The 13,297-nt window shown below is 42.6% G+C and overlaps 1 protein-coding gene and 1 long non-coding RNA gene across 3 annotated transcripts in view; both read right to left on the bottom strand.

The window, feature by feature from the left end:
* LOC308482847 overlaps positions 1-13,297 on the bottom strand; it is a 358,341-nt gene that overhangs the window by 49,349 nt on the left and 295,695 nt on the right. The gene's annotated exons all lie outside the window — the stretch shown is intronic.
* The window catches only part of LRRC38 (leucine rich repeat containing 38), a 93,164-nt gene continuing 87,012 nt past the window's right edge, over positions 7,146-13,297 (bottom strand). The window contains exon 2 of one of the 2 annotated variants that reach the window (XM_081016263.1): positions 7,146-13,100. In XM_081016263.1, coding sequence (XP_080872389.1) covers positions 12,850-13,100 — 251 coding nt within the window. In that variant the 3' untranslated portion in view covers positions 7,146-12,849. The remainder of the gene's footprint in view (positions 13,101-13,297) is intronic. The other variant, XR_013989405.1, reaches the window with a different exon arrangement.

Raw genomic sequence — 13,297 nt, 5'->3', positions numbered from 1 at the left:
CCAGCGTGTGGCCTGCTTGATGAGTGGGGCCCAAAACAAACTGGGAGAGCCCTAGTGTTGCCATGGAAGTCACTAGGTCCAGAGCCTGTGAGGAGGGAGCGGCATTGGCATGGATGTTGAAGTCTCCCAAAACCAGTAGGTTTGGGAACTCCAAGGCCCAGCCCGCCACCACCTCCAGCAGGTCTGACAGGGTGGCTGCAGGTGTGCTGCGTGGTCGGTACACCAGCCAGACAGCCAAGCTCTCCTTGGTGCCCCACACGAGACCAGCACATTCAATGCCGGAGATCGCCGGTGATGGCAGAGCTCTGAAAGAGCAATCCTCCCGGAATAACAACGCTACTCCTCCCCCCCGACCCACAGTCCGTGATTGATGGAGGACAGAGAAACCTGGGGGTGTTATCTCATGTAGGGAGACTACTTCGCCTTCCCGTACCCAGGTCTCCGTCACGCAAGCCAAGTCAATCCCCTGCGAGACAAAAAAAGTCACGCATGGTGGCGGTTTTGTTGCCTATGGACCTGGCATTGCACAGCACCAATGACGGAGGTGTGTAATCCTTGCTCTCCCTATCCTCATCCCTTGGGATGGGTCGTAGATTGGAAGGGGTTTGAGGATCACTGCATCTCGAAACCCTTTGCCGATAGAGATATCTAGCCCCACCGCTATTCCTCCCTAGCCTTTCAATTGTGGAAATCCCAGATCCCATACTAGCCTCCCCAATAGATGGGTAACATCCCCTCAATAACAAGTCATCCTTGGGCCAGGACTCCTGGGTCAAAATGGTATGGGAAAGAGGTGGAGGTCTGGTAGGGTAAATATCCCTAGAAGATAAAACCCAACCAACCGCACCCCAAGCGGGGGGGGGGGAACAGTCCCATGGTGTTTCATTAACTGTCAATCCGCCTCTCCCTCCTGGGTTAATTGGAGGATTGTTGGTTCTATCTGTGGCTGTGGAAGTATTAATGAGGTATGTGTTATAAAATGTGGATCACTGGCCAACAAAGAGCCAGATTCGAATTCGGAAGATCTGTCCATCCTGTCTCACCAGGAGTACAGTAGAGAAGGCTGATCATTCTGATAAGTTTTTGGAACATTAGGCAAAGGTCCAGATGTAGATTTGGTGCTGGATATCTCCAGATTGTCAGCAACATAGAGTTCTTTAGGTGTTGTTGCCATAGAAATGTCGGAGGCGCCAAATTCCTCCTGCTCCAATTTTTAAATTTGAATTTTAATAACAGCTAGTGAGTCACAGAAAAAAAGGAATGAAAGAAAAAATAGCTTTTCAAAAAAGGACAAGTTGTTGCAATTGCTAGTAAAGAAGTATAGGATACAGCTATGTGATTTACTGAGTCAATAATAAAAATACCAAGAGGAAAAGGATGTGTGGCCTCTCATTACAAAGAGTCACATGGTCAGAATTAAAGCAATTGTATTTTTTTGCTTCTTTTTTATTAAAGATTTTCTTGTTTTACAGAAGTATGTGTAATGTTTCTCGTATTTTTTCCATGTAACATTTTTACAAATCAGTTTCATTTGTTGAGACATTGGGGGGGAAGGGGAGGGGGGAGATGGGGGGGTCGGGTGGCGGTGTTTCTAAGCAAAAGCTTAATGTAGGTTTTGGTGTCAGCGTTACTCATGTAGGTTCTCTGCTGTTGTGTTTCTTTGGTGGTGAGACAGGTTGGGGTTGGTATTTTTTTGAATTCAAAAAAGAATATTAAAAAATAACCATGGACTGTACTGAATCCAGACACTCACATAGAGCTGTGGCAACTGACACACCTGAGGCACCGTATCTGTGTATAAATTAGAAAAAATGGCAAAGAAGCAATTTGCCCCCCGGACACTTTTAGCTTATGCGAGATTTTTAATTTTTAAAAAACAGCGATTTGCCAGTCTTGGGCTACCAAGTCACAGGTGTTTGAGGGAGAAAGCGTTTGGACCCATCTGTGCTCTCAACGACATCATCAGGAGCATGGCATAATCTGAAAAATCTGAGCTATTCTCTGATTTTTTAAAAAAAAAAATGTTAAGGGAAATGCAATGGCGGAAACAATTCTCATTCCTTGAGAGAGCCCTACACAACAGCTGCTGAATTCTTTCACACATAGCTGATACCAGCACTCAGCAAAGCCAGGCCACTTCCTGCTGTTTAGAGATGGATGCAAGGCTCTATGAAAGGAAGAAAGGTCAATGAGAAAAAACAGCAGACCAGACTCCTAAGAGATCAGGGAGCATTGCAGACTCGACCACTGAGTTTTCCCTCTCTGTGTGTTGGAATCAGTGCTGATTTCCTGAACAAATCTCTGCACGAGAACCCCTTTCTAGTCAAGTTCTGATATGTGGAGGTCGAAGGGGTTATTCAAGGAGACGGAGACATAGCCCTGGGCCTTTTCACAGCTATATTCTAGCTGTGCACTCACAAAACTGTATCTAGGTCATGCTCATTGTTTTGTCCCCCCCCCCTCCTTGCAGCAGGTACAACATTTGCTCGTTTCAGGAAGACAGCATGAGAGAAGTGAAAACGCTTGCTCAGTACCCCAAAGAATTTGCAGGGACGCGGGTGGCACTGTGTGTTAAACCACAGAGCCTTGGACTTGCCGATCAGAACGGGGGTGAGCTCCCGTTGCTTGATCCTTGCTCCTGCCAACCTAGCAATTCTAAAGCACATCAAAGTGCAAGTAGATAAATAGGTACCGCTCCAGCGGGAAGGAAAACGGCATTTCTGTGCACTGCTCTGGTTTGCCAGAAGCGGCTTAGACTTGCTGGCCACATGACCCGCAAGCTGTACGCCGGCTCCCTCGGCCAATAAAGGGAGATGAGTGCTGCAACCCCAGAGTCGGCTACGGCTGGACCTAATGGTCAGGGGTCCCTTTACCCTTTACATTGGCCTTACTTTGCTCAGATTCATTGTGAGATGTCTGGACATGTGCTTGGGGATGCATCTGTGTAGGGCTATCTTAAGCATATGCGGCACCGGGGTTCAAAGATCCACACACACACACACACACACCCCAGGTTGCCCAATCCCAGGCACGCAGAAGGGCAGAGCCGGCCACCCACCTTAGTGTCTCACTGGATCGCTCGCCCCTGAACTCATGATACATAGCCACCCACAGCAGAAGAGCCCGCCACGGCGCTTCGACTGATGGGCAGGCTCTTCCCCGGACTCAACTCTCGGGCCCCGGACTCTCGGCCTGGTCCCGTGAGACCCTGGCGCCTGGGTGCCCCACACCCCTAGCACCTATGGGTAAGATGGCCCTGGGTCTGTGGCTCACCGGTAAAGCACCTGCTTTGCATGCAGAAGGTCTCTGGTCCGATCATTGTTTGGTCTGGGAGGTCGAGCATAGGGTTGTTGTGGCCAGATGGAGAGAGAGTGGCTGTTGAAGCTTTTCTCCCTCCCCGATAATTCGGGAACTCAGTTATGTTTCCTATTTAGAAACTGCATGCCATTGAATATCAGGTGGTGAGGAGCAGAAGCAATGAATGGTTGTTGCCTTCATATCCTGGTTTAGAGCTTCCCAGATGTAGCTGGTTGACACACAGGATCCTGAACTAGATAGATCTGTTGTCTTTTTAAAAAAATAATAATAATTTTTTATTAATTTTTCAACACAAATATACAATTGTATCAAAATTTCCACAAATTTGACTCTGTTTGGACTTCCTTCAGCTTCTCTGACAATCATCCATATTTACCTCTCAATTACGCATTTCTTCTATTTATATTGCCATTAAACTTCCCTCCCACTTCTATTTCTATTTTAACAATATATCTCAACTTTCACAGTGCTTCTTGAAACCCCACTAGCGTTGTTTGCACATCACATATACTTTTCAGATTTTCAACAAATTTCCCTCAGTCCTCGGTGAACTTTTGGTCTCGAAGATATCTAATATCTGAAACAGACAGGCGTAGTCTGTCAGTTTCAGTCTCCAATCTTCTACCGTCGGTATTTCCTCTTGTTTCCATTTCTGGGCCAGTAGAATTCTTGCTGCTGTAACTGCATATTGGAAAAGTTTATAATCCTTTCTTCTTATTTCCTTTCCTGTTATCCCTAGCAGAAAGGTCTCTGGTTTCTTTACAAATGTATATTTTAACATCTTTTTTCAATTCATTATATATCATCTCCCAGAAACCCTTCACTTTCTTACAATTCCACCACATGTGGTAAAACGTTCCTTCTTTTTCCTTACATTTCCAACATTTATTACACGTCTTATACATTTTTGCTAATTTTACCGGTGTGATGTACCATCTATAAAACATTTTCATAACATTTTCTTTCAATGCCGTACAAGCAGTAAATCTTAGGTTTTCCTTCCATAGTTTTTCCCAATCCTCAAACTGTATATTATAACCAAGATCTCTGGCCCATTGTACCATTACCGATTTAACTTCTTCATCTTTCATATTCCATTCCAACAATATTTTGTACATTTTTGACAAAATTTTACAGTCATTTTTTATCACATCTGTCTGAAACTTTGAATCTTTTTCTGCGTAACCACTTTCTTTAATGTCTTTTTTAAACATTTCATTAACTTGAAAATAATGCAACCAATCATAAACATGTTCTCTAACTTGTTCATATGGCTTTAATTTCCATTTTCCACCTTCTTTAGTTATCAATTCACCATATGTAATCCAGTTACCTCTCATGTTTATTTTCTTTACACTCATAACCTCTAATGGAGACAGCCAATGTGGAACTCTTGGTTCTAATAGGTTTTTATACCTATCCCATATTTCTATTAATGAACTCTGGAAAATGTGGTTCCCAAAACCTTTATGAATTTTCTTCTTTTCACACCATAAATATCCATGCCATCCAAATCTGTTATCAAATCCTTCTAAATCTAATAACTCCTTATTCTCTAATTTTATCCATTCTTTCAACCAGCAAAGACATGCTGCTTCGTAATATAGTTTCAAATCCAGCAGGGCGAAGCCTCCTCTTTCCTTTGTATTTGTTAATAACTTAAATTTAATTCTCGGCTTCTTGCCCTGCCAGATATACCTTGAGAGCACTCTTTGCCACTCCTTAAAAATTGCTACCCCCTTTATTATGGGGATAGTCTGAAACAAGAATAACATCTCTGGAAGGGCACTCATTTTTATTGTAGAAATTCTGCCCCAGAAAGATAACTTCATTCTACCCCACACCTCCAGATCTTTCCTTATTCCGTTCCAAACCGTATATAATTATTCTGAAACAAATCAATATTTTTAGGGGTTAACCAAATTCCTAAATATTTTACCTTTTTCACCACCTCTATCTCTGTTCTTTGTTGCATTATTTCTTAGATAGATCTGTTGTCTTATCCAGCAGGGCTCTTATTTAGGATTAGGGCTAGGATCAGATAAAACTGAGATGGCGTTTAGTAACTAGTGTGCTGCCAAAGATTTCTGTGGTTGTTACTGGGCAGGAGAGGTTAGTGTATCTGTGTGTTGTAAGTAGCTTAGGGACCTTTGGGTATCAAGCAGCTATCAAATCTAATAAATAATAAGAATGTTGAAATTTGCACACACAGCATAGTCTTCATAATAATAATAATAATAATAATAATAATAATAATAATAATAAAATGCATTAAAGCTGCTTTTACTTACCTTCCACCTGTTACCTGTAGGGCCAGGTAATCCTGGAGATCTGGCAACCTTAGGTGGGAATGCCTCAAAATCTTTTTTAGAGGGTGATGTACTTAAGGAATTTGGGGGATCACAAGCAAAAGAGATTCCCCCTCCCCACAAGTGATGTTACTGAGCCTATTTGGGAAAGAGGGCAAAGATTTGCTCCATAAAAAATGGGTCATTCGCTTTCCCCCCAAAGATTTCCAAATGAATGACTTTGAAAAGTGGTATCACAAGGTGTGGTTCATTACCTCGTTAGAGAAACTTATGCACAGAAAGTGAACATTTCCAGGGGACAAAGGACACAGGACACATTTGCAGCTGTGTGACATTGCTTTTTTTTTTTATTAACAACTTTTTATTGGGTTTTATAAATAAGGATCATAGGAATAATAAATCATACAAATAAATAGACCGAGTCTTCTCATGTCACAAAAATAGCATAATAAATTTGTAGTAATATCTACAATATATGGTGCATTATTAGTAGTCAGTGTATAGGTTCTTGGTTTGTGAACTGGTTTAAAGAAAAACAAAGGAGCAACAGGATAGAACAGAATTATCAGATAACATTCAACATCGCATAGCTAAATGCCCAGTCAAGAGCCCTTTTGGTTGTGCTTAAATTAAGTATCAGTAATATTCATTTTTCCTCCTATGCTACCAATGAAACAGTATAAAATGTTGGTATATTGATGAACAAGGGAGGGAGGGGTTCAAAGTGAAGGTAATATTTATGTTTAAATTTAGATTTAAATCAACCAGATTTAGCCAAATGCTGATGGGAGGGATTGTTCATTTTCTGCCTTACTTGTGTACGTTATGAAATTAAACCAGACTGGGAAAAGACTGTCTTTCTTGATCTTATCAACTGCAGTTTATTTGCTAATCTCTCAAGGAGGGCTGCTTCCCAAACTGTTTTGTACCAGTTGTCTATCACTGTGCCATAAAGGGATTTCCAGTGTCCTGTGGTTATTTTGAGTCTCACCACTTGTAATAAAATGTAAATCCAGATTGTTGTCTTGAAATATATGTAATAATAAAGAGAATTTTAGTTTGGCTTCCAATTGTTATTTCATTGTTTCATTAATTCCTTGGAATATCGAATTCCAGGAAGGCTGGATTTTTGCACATTCTCACGACATGTGGCGATATGTACCCGGTGTGGGGCAGCCCCTTCAGCAACACAGTGAAGTGCCAGGATGGAGCATTTCCACCTTCGTAGGGGTTAGGTGGGGATGCAGGTGGTGCTGTGGGTTAAACCACAGAGCCTAGGACTTGCTGATCAGAAGGTCTGCAGTTCGAATCCCCGCGACGGAGTGAGCTCCCATTGCTCAGTCCCTGCTCCTGCCAACCTAGCAGTTCGAAAGCACGTCAAAGTGCAAGTAGATAAATAGGTACTGCTCTGGCGGGAAGGTAAAAGGCATTTTCATGCGCTGCTCTGGTTTGCCAGAAGCAGCTTAGTCATGCTGGCCACATGACCTGGAAGCTGTGTGCCGGCTCCCTCGGCCAATAAAGTGAGATGAGCGCCACAACCCCAGAGTTGGTCACGATTGGACCTAATTGTCAGGGGTCCCTTTATCTTTGCTATTAAGGGTTAGGTATCACAAACATATGGGTTTAAAGGTTAAATCTCTATTGCTCAGTGAAAAGAAAAACTTAAAAGCCTCCCCCCAAGTCTATTCCATTTCCCCTGAGTCAAGTTCATAGCTGAAATCACCTTCCCATTGATATTTAATAGGGTCAAGTGAACTCACCAATGCGCTGAGTAGAATTTTATAGAATGTGGATGTTATACATAGGCCTAATCTGACACCTGCAAGGAATACGCTTCTTAATTCGTAACACTCAACCATCTATATTGTCTGCTCGGTTCTTCCAGTCGATTACATCAACAGTAGATCATTCAGTTGTAACCACCCTTGACCCCAAAATTTGTTTTGCACCGAGTGAAATGGTTTGATTTCATTTACCCCCGCCCCACCTGCAGAATTAATAAAAGTAATTATTGTATTTATTTTTTTAAAAAAAATCAAGAACAACATGGCTTGGGAAAGCTCTGGGAGAGATGAGACCTTCAAAGCTGTCAGAGCCCTTGACTGAGATTTGTACTGATGTCCCTACAAGGCACGCACAGAGAGCATATCATCTGGTTCAAGAGAGCCATGAATGGATCAACAGCTCCCAGTCCCTAGTCCAGGGGTTTCTGACCCCCAGTTTAAAGGACTGATCTATCCCATCCCCCCCATGAAATAAAAAACAACCCACCCCTCCAAGACTCCACTGGTTTGGGTGGCTGCAAAAGAAATGAATCAGAAGGAACGTTGCAGTGATGGAGTGGGCTGAGCTCAGTGATCTGTTGAGCATGTAAATCAACCCACACCTGGCCATCTGATCAATCACTAGGTGAACAGAGAGTGGGTGAAAACCCCCCTCTTCAGCTGATGTGCATGGAATAGCTGAGGAGAGCGGACTGTCCCTCTGTGTGTCCCGGGTCCAACTGTCCATGCAAATGTCCATGCAAGAATGTAGGGTGGATGCCATCTCTCTTGGTCATGGCCACCACTGGCATGTGAGCAATGGAGAGTTGGCCAAGGATGAATGAAGATATATGGCCCAGTCCCACCCACCAACTTACCCCATCACACTGGCTTGATGACAGAACAATTATATTACACTCATGCATGCATATTCATGCGCACCTAGGCCATGCCTGGAGGTGCCCGCCAACATTTCTCCGGTGAAAACAGGGACATCCTTAGGGTTGCCATATTTTGAAGAGAAAACAGGAGGACACATTTACCGGCAGCTGGGGAAGGTGGTGGTGGTACGGGAGCAAGCGCATTCTGCAATGTCCTTTAAAAATATGCAGAAACAAGGACCTGGTCCTTTCCTGCATCGTGCAAAACTCACAGAGTATGTATGTGTTTTGTACTTGGTTGTCTAGTACTGCGTATGCAACATAAAAAGTAGTCTGCTCCAGCACCCCCAGACATTTTGGCAAATTTAAAAAATCCGCCCAGACAGATATTTTACCCCTATAAAAGAGGACATGTCCTGGAAAAAGAGGATGTATGGCAACCCTATAATTCAATAATAACAACAACAATAACAACTTTATTATTTATACCCCGTCCATTTGACTGGGTTGCCCCGGCCACTCTGTGCAGTTTCCAACATATATAAAACCATAACAAAACATTAAATATTTTAAAACTTCTCTATACCAGGCTGCCTGCAGATGTCTTCTAAAGGTTGTATAGTTACCTATCTCCTCAGTTCGGGGGTTGCATAACTCACCAACCCACCAACATTTCTCTGATGGAAATAGGGATGTTCTAAGGAAAAGTGGGACATTCCGGGATCAAATCAGAAACTGGGATGGCTTCTGTAAATCTGTGACTGCCCCTGGAAAATAGAGACACTTGGAGGGCTTGCCTGGATAATGAGAACACCCTAAAACAGGGGTGAGGAGCTTTTCTTAGCTCAAGGGGCAGATGAACATCTGGGCAACCTTCTGTGAGCCAAGTGGGCATTAAGGGGCGAGGCCGGAGGCTAAGGTGACCAGAGCATCAAATGTTAATTCCACCTTTGTACAGTTAGGCTAGTTTCTACCCTCACTCATATGCCCCTCTCTAACCAGACAAGCAAGAGGCATTTATCAAGGATACATTCCTGCCAGGCAAAAACACTCAAGGATTGGTGAGGCTGCAGTGTATAGAGGATCCTAAGAGCCAGATGAATAAGCTCAAGGGCCACATTAGGCCTATTCTCTCCACTGCTCTAAAATGAGAACAGTTTTTCTGGGTGATGGTGGTGTGGAGAATGGACTTAACAATAAGTGCACACTGGGGAGTTAGCTGCACAATCCTTTGCAGGTTTACTCATAAGTAAGCCCTGCAAAGTTCAATGCTGCAAATTCCTAGGTCAGTGTGCAAAGGGCTGCTGGCCAATTTGCTCCATCCAGGTTTGCATTTTCGGTGCCAGTCCTCTTGTCTGCAATACAGGAACGAATAACACTGAAGAGAGTAGCACTGAACATATAGAAAGTGCTCATCATAGTTTGGAAGGCAAGGCTTCCAGTCCACATGAAGTGACTTCCATTTCCAAAGAAGCTGTCAGCCCCCAAACAAAATTAAATGTCAAGAAATAAGAGATGTATCACGTTGATAACAGATGGCCAAATTTATCATGATCACAATCATAACACACCCGAGAGTCCAAAAATAAAGGAAAAATAGTAAAGCAAAAATTAAAAAGAAAGAGATTTGGCTTTCCAACTCTTCTCTGATTGTCCTAAAGTTATAACCCACCCACCCTGTTTTGCAAGATATTCTTTTAAGCTACAGATATATAGCATTTTCTAAATTACTAAAATAATTTCTCCTTTAAAAAAGTGTCCTTGCTGCAGTATTTTTTTAAAAAAACAACACAAGCAAACAATTACAACTTAATGAAGCATAACTTGTAATAAAATCTGTTTCAAAGTATTTCTTCTGTGAACAGAGACATAGATCTCCCGCATGGATGACATACAGTCGAAATTTGTCACTCTGTATGTTTACCGAATTTTACTTTATTTATTTTCTGTCATCACAATCATAGTTTCATTTCTACCTCACTTTTCCTCCAAAGATCTCAAGGTGACATACTGGTACACAATTTTCCTCCCTCCGGTGTGAACCTCAGAACAACCCTTTGCAGTTAGACTGAGAGGCATGAAACCGCCCAGTGAGCTTCATGGTGAAATAAAGATTTGAACCCTTGTCTCCCTGGTCCTGGGGCAACACTCTAACTGCTGCATCTTGAGACCTGCTCTCTTTTGTTGGGTGGTTAGTTTGGGATGCTGGACGGCGTCTGCATTTCCTGACAGTGTGACCACTTCGCAACGCCTTCTCAGCCAAGAAAACTGACTGGGTTAAGCTCAGGCCGGTTCCCGTCCCTCAGCCTAACCTATCTCTCAGGGTTGTTGTGATGATAAAGTGGGTCAGGGGAGAATGAGGCGCCCCATCTTGAGCTCCTGGGAGGAAAGGTGGGGGCATGAATGCAACCAATCAACAACGTTACAACAAAGAGCAGGATGGAAATGTTCTAAATAAATATAATAAATTTTCATTTTGAACTGTAGGAGTATCTCATGGAGTTAAGGATTTCTCGGCTTGCTTTGCCCTCCTTTCCTCCCCTCCCGAACTCTCATTTAGCTAGGAGTATTCCCTGTTTATGAAACTGAACCATGCACAGTTCTCTTCAGCTTTATACATTACTTATTCACAATGCTATCCAGGGTTGTAAAGACTGCAGAGAAAATAATTGGGTGCACTCTTCCCACCTTGGATCAAAGCTATGCTGCCAGGTGCCATAAGAAAGCGGCAGAGATAGTGCAGGATAATACACACCCCGGAAATGATCTCTTTCAGCTTCTGCCTTCTGGAAGAAGGTATAGGGTTATAAAGGCCAGGACTAGCCGCCTGAGAAACAGTTTCTATGCAAATGCAATTCTGGTTCTAAATGCAGCATAAGGGGTCTCTATAGTATAGGGGCTGCAGAGTTTTTAGGGGTTTTTGAATGTTTTATGTAGTTTTTCAATTTCATTGTTCTGCATGGGACAATGACAATAAAGATATCGTATCGTATTGTGTGCATTGATCGTATTTATTTTTTTTAAAATACTAGTCCTTCCCCCCACAAGAAACTATGTTGATGTGACTGTGACCCTTTTTGTGTGGCATTTTACTGAGGCAGACATGCAAACGGATCTCATTGGTGCTGAATGTACAATCATAGCAGGGATGCTTTTTCTTTGCTGTGTTTTATCATTAATGATATGCAGGGTATGAAGAATCAGAAAACTACGGCAAATGGCACCTGCGCAGTGCTATGACTATGATTCAGAAAGAGGAGTTTTTTAAAAAAGCAGAGCAACAGAGGCTCTCGGTGTATTCAGGCCACTTTTGCGTTAAGCTATCATAGCTCCCTCCAAAGAATTCTGGGAGCTGTAGTTCATTAACTGTGCTGAGGGTCATTAGGAGAACCCTGTTCTCCTCCCAGAGCTACAATTTCCAGAGTTCCCTGTGAAGAGGGATTGATTTAGTGGGCTCATTCCACACTTCCTCTTGTCCCACTGCTTCCCCCTGGGGGAACAACTCTTTAGTGCTCATTTGGAGCAAACAGCAATTCAGGTTTTCTCTGGATTGACATTTGCTCCGATTGAGCAGTGAAGAGAAGGCTTTCCTGGGAAAGGAGTGGGGCAAGAGGAAAACCACTCAGACCCATGCCTAGAAAGTGTGGTTCAAGCAGAAAATTACTTGGACCCGTGCTTTCTAGGTACAGGACAAGCAGAAGTGTGGACGAGCCCCAAGCCCAGCAAGACTTTCTGTTCTTTGTCCAAATGCATCCCAAATGTGATCTTGTTGCAAACAAGAGGTCGGGTGCCCCAAAGCCAAGAAAACATGCTTTTCCTTTCTGTGATTCTACAGGGTCAGCAGAGCTTAATGTTTCTTCAGACACCAAGGGATGAAACACTTTGATACACATGTAAATTTTGAAACAGGTGGAGGAAATAAACTTCATGAGAACAATGATGCAGATATCCATAAGAAGGCTTCCTTCCATACCAGGAACACACTGTGATTTACAGCACAGCTGGGCTAATAATGTTTTACTTCTCTTCCTTGCTGCTCATCTGTTAATCGAAATAACTCTGCTATCTGAAATTGCATCTCACATAATTATAGAATGAAAGAAACTCAGAGCTAGAGGATCCTTTGAAGGTCATCAGGGCTAACTGTTTGATGCAGGAAATCCAGAACTGGAACATCTCCAACAGATGGCTGTCTTTATTCCTTTAAAAACATTGAGAAAAAATTCTAAAATAAAGACTATTAAAAAATAAAACCCAGAGAGAGAGAGAGGCCAGAACGAAATCCTAGCCTTCTCCAATATTGGCGATCTCTGATCTTCTTTATTTTCTACCCTCCTAGTGAATCTATTTTAAGATTAATTTTAAACTCTGGATTGGATCAAGAGACCTAACCAGGAAAGGTTCCATAAAACTTAAAGCATTTCCCAGGGATATATAAATGGGGAAATACCACTGAGACTTTGATAGGAGTACTGAGCCCTTAGACATTTGTTTAGTTGCTATGCACTTTTAAACAGTTGTTGTCTCTTCCTACCCTGGTCTTTGGACTTATTTCGTGACATGCCAAGAGAAGGGGGTTCAGTCATCATCATCTTCATCTTCATCATCATCCTTACTGGGTGCACATCTTTGGAAGCAGTTCACAATCAGCGCCAAAACGAAGCTTGACACGATAGCAGCGATGGAGACGGCGACGCCAGAGAAGATTATGATTATAAGGTCTGTGAGTGACAAACTAAATTTGCAGTCCCTGAAACTGGCCTCTGATAATTCACTGAGAAAGACGGTGATGTCTTCCACAGGGACAGTACACTGGATTTCATCGAGACCTGCACAGAGAGAGAGAGAGAGGGAAGAAGGAGAATTTTTTTTCCAAAAAAAGTAGCAATATTATTATTTATCCAGTTATAAACTCGACTCTTCCATACAAAATGAAGCACGGCAGCTCACTCAAGGAAGGCAAAGATTTTTGATGGTAAGATGAAATCATCCATATAGCAATACAGATATATAACTTTCATAAGCA

The sequence above is a fragment of the Podarcis pityusensis genome (assembly GCF_964106645.2).
Source record: "Podarcis pityusensis genome assembly, chromosome: 8".
NCBI classification, from domain to species: Eukaryota; Metazoa; Chordata; class Lepidosauria; order Squamata; family Lacertidae; genus Podarcis; species Podarcis pityusensis.
This window is presented reverse-complemented; position numbering and strand designations above follow the sequence as displayed.